Source organism: Crocodylus porosus, unplaced genomic scaffold, assembly GCF_001723895.1.
Source record: "Crocodylus porosus isolate Cpor-Errol unplaced genomic scaffold, CroPor_comp1, whole genome shotgun sequence".
In the NCBI taxonomy this organism is placed as follows: domain Eukaryota; kingdom Metazoa; phylum Chordata; order Crocodylia; family Crocodylidae; genus Crocodylus; species Crocodylus porosus.
Window position 1 is genome coordinate 57979213 of NW_017728948.1, and position 8729 is coordinate 57987941.

Here is an 8729-nt window from a genome sequence, read left to right on the forward strand (position 1 = left end):
CGTATTGTCTTTTACTTGGGTTGCCATCCTCAGCTCCATGGTAGCTTTGGCCTGTCTAACTGCCTCCCTACAAGCACGAGCAGAAGAGGTATATTCCTCTTTGGTGATCTCTCCCTGTTTCCACTTTTTATGTGCTCCCCTTTTGGCCCTTAGTCTGCCCTGGATTTCTCCAGGGCAGAGGGCATCACAGTATCTCCAATTGATAGGGTAAATGTACAATTCTTCTCTGGTAGAAGCTGTACTGGAGGTAATCTCTACCTCATGATTCATGGTAGAGATTTCCATCATGCATGCCATTTTTAGACTGAGGGAAGCACTGTGAACACATTAACACCTAACATTTCTACAGAGGAACTGCAGTTCTACCAGTGGAAATGTAACACTTGTACATACCTCTCATGGCAAATTTTGTTTGATGCATCATTGTTGCATGGTAGTTTCATACCATACTAAACAATTGCAAGAAAATTTGGGAAAAACACTAAACTATTGGTTAATTTCACATATGTCCATGTATAGTTAGAATATCTTATTTTTATGAGGGATTTTTTATTAATATGTAACGGTATATAAATACAAAGCAAAAAGAGACTGATGAAACTCTAGGAAAATGGTACTCAAATATGAACAATCAAAAAAGGATGGGAAACTTCAAAGGACAATATTCTAAGTTTCAATTTGATTTCATGGTGGTTGCATTAAGGCAGGGGTCAGCAGCTCTTGGCCCATGGGCCAGATGTGGTCCATGCAGAGATTTGATCTGGGCCTGTCAAGGTTAGATCTGGCCAGCAGCAGCTTTCAATAGCATGTAGAACCATTGGTGTAGACAATCAACAGCTGCATGCAGTGACAGGCAGTAACTGGCAAAGGAAGCAGCAATGGCTGAGTTGAAAGTGGTGGCCCATCTTGTAGCCACACTTTGGCCCACCATTGGTAAAAGGTTGCTGACATCTTACTTAGGGGATAAGAAACTGCACTTAGTACATCCAATAAAAGGGAAATTATGTTCATTGCATTGAAATACAGGTTAACATTGGGCAGTGAGACCCAACAGGAGAACAGCTGTGGATCACCATTAAAGGTGATTGCCCTCTCACCATCTTCATACAAATATAAGTGCTTTTCAGAGGAATACAGATGGTTTCCTCGTGGTTGGAATTCTATAGATATTCTAAAGTTCACTGTGATAGAAAGGCAAAAAAGTGGCAACATCTCCCAGGGTTCGCAAATTCTGTCCAAAATTTGGTCAATCTAGGTCCCACAGGCATGCTTTAACACTGAACTTTTAATAAAGCCATACTTCAGTACATCCTTAATCCCATCATCTCCCCATGCAACAAAGCAGTGGCTAAAAGCAGTGTTAGGCAGTATGTCAGAACTATTACTTCTGAGAAGAACTTGAAATCTCTTTCAGTGTGTAAAGTGCAGAAAAAAATCTGGCATAAATACAGATCAGATTTTAACTATGTGTGATTTACAAAATCTGCATGGTCATTCTAGTATATTGTATTTATTTGCATATTAACTCGCTTTAAGTATTTTTAGCTTTTCACACTAGCTTTATACTTAAATATCTTATTGCTTATGCACGATTTTGCAAAACAGGTTTTATTTTAATAGACACAAATAATAATCCTTCCATTTTCAGTGTTCTTAATGATTTTTTTTTTGTATTTTCTTTTTATTTTACAGAGTTACATACATGGGAGCAGTCAAGCTCAATTTGTTGCAGAATCACATATTATACTACTACTGAGTATCCTTCAGAATGGTAATGAATAGAAAAAGGAAAGGAAAAGCAGAGTCTTCTATTAAATGAAATTGTTCTTGACAGTGAATGCTACTGAAGCCTTAAACAGGTATTGCACATTTGGCTTGCTTACTATGCGATTAACCAGTGACTAAGTGTTGTTAAAATTGTTGGGGATTGAGGTTGCTGCTGGTCCCTAATATGCATCTCTCAACCTGCTAACTTTCACTGGCTGATGGTTAGTATTTTTCTATATCTTTACATCAATTGTCAAAAATGTATTTTATGTATTTATTTCCACTACCAACTATTTTTATAATTCTCATCTCAGCTGTCATCTCTGATAAAATCACTAGGGAGAGCATATAATTTTCAAAATGAAGAATTAGTTTATTTATTAAAATAAATGATCCTTCACATACTTTGATTTAGAAAATGAACACCTAATTATGTAAGTATGCCATTATTACACAAACGTGCCTGTACGAAACATTGTGTCTACTAGTTCAGTGGCAAAATTCCTTCAGTCCCAATCTGGGCCAATGACAAGACAATTTCACTATCTTCAGAGTGAATTGGATCAAGATCTTTGTGAACATTTCTTAATAATAACATGCAAAAGAAATACAAAGCCTCTGTGTCTTCTTTAACCCTAGCTCCCTCCAACTTTTATTTTGAAACTTTTATTATGAAAACAATAAAATATGATTTATGTAATTGATCATAGTTAACCTTCTTCTACACGGGGAAGAGAGAGAAATAAATCATATTTATCAGATTGTGGAGCAATTGCCAAAGCTTCATGTTTAGGAAGCATAATTACTTCCCTGTCACCTCCAACAAATTTTGGGAGCTTGGTCTCTGGATTAACACTGATGTTAGACCTGCCCCTACTCCCTTCAGAACTCCCTGAATCCTTTTAAAGGTGGGGTTTTTTTCAGGCTGGCAGCTCATCCCACGTACATTGAACCCCCAGAAAGGCTTCTCCACCTTTTGTCCCCTTCATGTAGTGAAATTGCATCAATTTTGCTGCTTATGAGGTCTTATTGTACCTCTGATCATAATTACATTGAAGTCAATGGAAACTTTCCCTGGGCTTCACGTGGTTTGCATCAGGCTGTAATATCATAATTAACCTTCCAACAAGTTGAGATGTTACCACTTAGAAGAGATGGCAGCATTTTGACATTACCATTTCCTAAACTTATACTGGCATTTAAAAAATAATAATAATAAAGAATGTGTCACTCGGGGTTTGATGATGACTAGATATACCTGAAATATGAAAATAGAAAATTGCATCAGGACAAATTGCATCTGTGTCTCTGCTTAGCTTTTCCCTCATTCATAACAAATCTGTGATCCAGAGTTGTACACTTCAGAAATTCTGCCTATGTGATGGAACAGGCTGGCAAAATCCTTCAAACCATGTTATTTTAGACCTTTAACTATGATTTTGCTGCTGGTGGTTTTTACTGGTAGCTTCTCTCACTTTATTGCTTTGTTTCCTTCTCTTCAGCTGATGAGTAACTCCAGGTTTGAAAGGCTAATCCTCTGGTCTCTTTAGTATAATATCTCTCAAACAAACTTTTTCTATTCCCACCACACCACACCAAAAGAAAAGTTCTGCAAGTAGAAAGGAAAAACTAATTATTATAGCTAGATAGCTCTTCATAAACATCGGAGCAGACTATATAATGCTGCCCCAAGTCTTCGTTATGCCAAAGAGTATTCATAAGACATCACAGTTGCCAAATTCTTCATTGTTGATAGTGCAGAAGGCAGGGCAGAGTGGCACGTTAGAGCTTAAATCATCCAGCAATGCATAAACTTCTACAGTTGGTACTGGGTTTATGACCCAGTCCTGATACCTTGTTCTGACCAATACAGGTAACTAACTATCTGTCTGTACACATTGCCTATAATGTGGTTGTGGCTCAGTAGCAGGGATCCTGGTTTTCTCTGCATCACTGGGGCCATGTCACACCCAACCCACTCACCTGCCATGATTTGATTTTCCTATAGGTGAACCTGGACTCACCTGGGGGTGATATAGTAGTTCTCTGTGGGCCATGTGTTATCGTGGTGGTCTATCTTCTGTGGGGTTTCTCCTCCCCTACAGCCCACCATTTTCTGCTTGGGTGTTGTTGCCACTCTCACTAAGATGTTGAGTGTGTTGCTACCTGCTCTTTCCTGCAGGGAGACTGTTGGGGCTTGACTCTGTGGATCCAACCACTGCCTTTGGTTTTGCAAAAAGGAAAAACTAAACAGATATGGTCAAATGGTTCAGACCTGGCAGCCAGGCAGGGCACTGATGCCTTGCTGCCCCAAGTTGTTCCCCTTTTTCAGAGTCATGGGTTGTTTTGGGCCTTGTGAACCCCTCTTGTCCCCACTCTTGGCCCCTTCTGCCTCTTGATGAGATGTTTTCTCTGAGTGGGCCCCTTCCTGATCTGGCACCGGGCCAGGTCTGCCTTTGCCTCAGAGCAGTCACTATCATGCCTGTGCGAGGCCAGTGCTCCCCTCAGCTACTTGCTGGCATGCTCCCTATTCTCATATGGTCCTCATGGACCTGTACTATCTGAGGGCCTGTTTGGGGAGACTTTTCCTCTGTTTCCCCCTAGCAGGCTTTCTGCAGCTACCTGTTTTGAGCCCCTCTGGGCTTAGGTCCTTCAGCATGGGCTCCTGGGTGAGCACTTGGCCCTTGCTGAAACACACATAGGGTCCTGCTTGGCTCCATCTGCCAGAAGGCCTTCCTACGGTGTCTCTTGGGTGTTCGTGGTAAAAAAAAGTACTCACAGCTTCTCCACAATCCCAACTGGGAGAGAGGCAGCTGGTTCCTCAGCTGCCACACAGAGGGCAGCCAGCTGCGGGGAACACACCAGCTCATACTCCCCAACAGTGGGAAGAGTGTCCTCTTACCCAGGGAGGACATGCCTCCTCCCCGGGCCCATTAGCAGGGGTAAAAACAGGCAGACCCACTTCCAGTAACCTGGCTGCTCTTCTCCCATGCTCCAGTCTCTGGTGCTCTTTTGGCCTGCTGCCCTGGGGCTCCAGGTGAACCAGAGGCATCCTTCTGGTTGGTGCAGAGCTGGCCAAGTTAAGTGCAGCCCTGCCCTCCATGCCATACCAGGCAGGTAACTTGGGTGTGCACCGTTACAGGGGCTTCATTCTGAATAAAATTTGAATGGTATAAGTTGTCTCCTAAAGTACATAAATATATATTAGCTAACAAAGGAAACAGGCAGGCAACTATTTCATCTTCCAGAGCTAGCTAGCAACCATTCTTCCAATGTGGTATTTATACCAGTATTCCATCCTGAGTGAGTGATCAATGGAACAGGATATATAGCTTGCTAGGCATCCTTGAACAATTGTGTTTCTTGTACATCATCAAACAATCTTGCTGTAACTGACCTTTTATTTTTGCAATTTTTTGTGTTTTAAATGTAATGCTCTCCTCAAATGGAAAGAGAACCCCATGATGAAGTATTCTCCTTTCTCATTTTTGCCATATCTAGTCTTTTACTATATAGTTCTTGGAAAACAAAGAAGCAGCCCACAATTTTTATATTCCTATTTTTCTATATTTTTCCCTGAACTGTGGTAGTAACAGTTTATATTTCCTGTAAAGCCCTAATGTATGATACTTTGATTTTAATATGCCCTGTTTTATGCATCAGCCAACTTGGTACATGTATTTACAATGTGATTTCTTGTTTGGCTACACATCCTGCATTCTGGACTTAATATCTTTCCTACCAGATAATTTAGCTTTAACATATCTTGTACAGCTGTTTTCCTAAAACACGAACTTGAAAAATTCTCTGTTTTTCTTTTTCTGTTCATTTCTGCCTCTTTATCTTGTCATCCCAAGGTCTCCACAGGAGTACAACCTTTAGTTTTGGAATTTTATCAAAAATCCAAATCAGTCCATCTTCGCTGTCTCATAGATTTTGCTATTATTGCACATTCATTTTTCCTGCCATCTTCAATAGCTCTTCAACAAGATCTTCAACAGCGTTCAGTCCTTTTCCTCCATCCTTCTTGGAAGATGCCTGTCCATATCTGAGTTTATGCTCATTACATTTTATTTTGCTAATTTATGTTTGTCATCCTGCCCACTGCCTTTGGATCAAGTCTTCATTCAGTTTACTAGATGAACCAATAGAATACTGCGTAACTTCAGTGCCAGAATACTACGTAACTGCAGACTAAAGACTAAGCTTTAGTCTTATCTCTGTTTCATTAATTGAGCTTTGTTTTTAAATGTTTTTAATAACCCTCTAAGTAATCTTTCTGTAATTTCTGTAACGTCTCCCTCATTTCTGTATAAAAACTTGCTAAATCCTTAGTGTTCAATAGTATGATATCTTTTATTGTCAGATTCTGTTCTTTTCAATATTCAGGCAGGATGTTTTTAATATCTTAAGATAAGAAGATATGCATCCCCTTTACCCCAAGACCATTCTTACTTCTTGGGAAGAAAATCTTATGGTTTTAATTATTGAGTAAATTATTTTAAACCATATTCTAGCCATGTAGTTTTGTTGTCAATATAAGAATAGATCTGAAATAGGATTCTCTCCTTAATAAATGTTATTTATGTAACTTAGCAATGCAAAAAAACAGAAATAAGAATATAACAAGGTGTTATTTGAGAAAATCCCACACTGTAGTCTTACCTCACATAGTATTTTACTTGTCCAACTGCCTACTTTTCTAAGCTACTCCGTATACATTTCACCAACGTATGTATTTTCATTATTTGAAACATAAATATAATCCATTCATGGGACTCAGTACTATATGTATTTACGTACCATATGTATTCAAATGCAAGACAACCCTGAATGTTAGACAACTCCTGAATAATTAGATTCTACACACAGAATTAAAAAAAAATATTAGAATAGACCAGGTATGAAATTTAATTATTAGAGCATCATCTTAAATTCATCCCCGCCACTACTGCTGGTGGTGGGAGGGAGAGGTGATGAGGCTTGCAGTAATGGGGCAGGTGGTGGGGGACAGACAATGGAAGAGGCAATAGGGGAAGGCATATGGTAAGGCAGACTGTGCGGGGGAGGTGGTAGGAGCAGGCAGCTCACCCCCCTGCTTCCTGTCACCTCCCTCTTGCCCTCATTGTGCCTTTCCTCAACCCACTCCACAGCCTCAAATTGTCCCAATTCTCTGTTCTGTTTCACCCTACTCCCATCTCCATGCTGCTTCTGCCACCCACAACCCCAGGTCCAGGTCCCCGTCCCACTTCCTCCCATCTCTCCCACCCACTGAATTCTCTTCCCACTACCTGCCCCACCACCCCTCCCTCTCCTTACCTTTGCTCTGCACCAGCAGGCTCCTATCTTGCTGTAGCACAAAGCATAGCTCCAGCACACCCCATAGCATTGGTGTGAAACTGGTACTGCTGTTCCAGCCCAGCCCTGTAGCAGCACCAGCAGGGAGCTGGGTCTGCTGCTCTGAGACCAGGCTGGGACAGCAGTTCCTGCTCTGTGCCACTGCTCCTACAGAGCTATACTGACGCTCTATGCCCCGGTCTGCAGCAGGGAAAGAGCCGACTGGCAGGAGTGCAACAGAGAGGGAAAGAGAGAGGAAGAAACAGTATGGGGGGGAGACCATGGGCTGCAGGGGAGGAGTGGCAGGGTGTGCAGAGGCAGTGGAGCAGGTAGATGGCAGCTGTGGCCCTGGCTTCAGCTCCAGCCCCAGTCCCAGGTTGAGGCCAAAGTCACATCAGCTTCCTGACCCCTTTTCATCTCTCCCCTCTCCCGTTCATACCGCCCCCCCCTCGCTGCCTCATGCTTCATTGTAAGGCAAGGGGCTTTTTACCACATGTTAAATGGAAGGGAAAACCACATCTTCTATAAGTACAGAAGCAGTGTACACCATTATCTGGGAGAATGGTTATTCAGCAGTGCTCCCCAAGGGATAACTAGGCCTAATGGCCACAAACTTCTGGAAGGCCAATCTAGACTGAACATAAGAAAAAACTTCTTTACAGTTTGAGTGTCCAGGATCTGAACAGACTCCACCAATAGGTGGTTTAAGCACCTACTCTGGACTCATTCAAAAGGCATTTGGATTCATGTCTTGCTGGGATCATTTGACCCCATCAGATTTCCTGCCTCTGGCAAGGGGTTGGACTTGATCTTGTGAGGTCCCTTCCAGCCCCTAACGTCCATGAAATCTGTGAAATGATTAAATATGGTAATCTGTCCAACACAGTAGGAAAATTATTTTGTTTTCCTTCTGACATCAGTCAGTATAGTTTTGCATACCATCAGATCATACTTTATCCCATATCTCTTCTGTATACTTTTGTTAACATGATTTGTCAGCATCTTGCTAATGATTCCAGTAAGAAGTTTCCATATCATTAGCAAGCAAATCACGGGTCTTAAATTTTTAATGCAAAGGGTTTGAGGTGGGGCAAGAGACGCATGCAAGCTCATCTGGATATGCCTTTAGAGATTTCAAAATCTCCACGGGTAACAATTTGCAACTTGCATATGCCACCGGTCTTTCCAGTCCTCCATCCTCCTGCATCAGTACCACACCAAGGTCCGCTTCTGATGCATCTGTCTGCAACACAAAGGGTTTCGTAAAATTGGGTGTGTACTACTTCCTCTTCGCACAGAGCCTTCTTCAGTAGTTGAAAGCTTCTAACCATTTTCCCCCTTTTTTGAGGGTCCTTTTAGTGCATCTGAGAGCGGTGCTGCCAGGTCCGAGAAATGTGGTATGCGGGCGCTTTTCATCTGCCCCCTTCTTGACCCAGAACAGGCGTGTGTAATATTCAGAGTTAATCTCTAACCTGTAGAGTATTGCTGCCTTAACAGCTTCATAGTCCCAGGCGTCCTCCCTGAGGAGTGTTCGGTAGGCCACTTGGACCTTCTCCATGACTAGGGTGCCTAACTGGCTAGCCCGGTACCCCTTGTCCAGGCCCGTCAGGATGGCATGTCTTTCA

General features: G+C 42.0%; 1 protein-coding gene across 4 annotated transcripts in view; it reads left to right on the top strand.

Annotated features, from left to right (window-relative positions):
• Positions 1–8729, top strand: part of TUSC3 (tumor suppressor candidate 3) — a 314862-nt gene that overhangs the window by 232357 nt on the left and 73776 nt on the right. For 3 of the 4 annotated variants that reach the window (XM_019553213.1, XM_019553211.1, XM_019553212.1), the window contains one exon: positions 1693–1756. In XM_019553213.1, the coding sequence (XP_019408758.1) occupies positions 1693–1756 (64 nt within the window). Of the gene's footprint in view, positions 1–1692; positions 1762–8729 lie in introns of those variants that run through there. The other variant, XM_019553216.1, reaches the window with a different exon arrangement.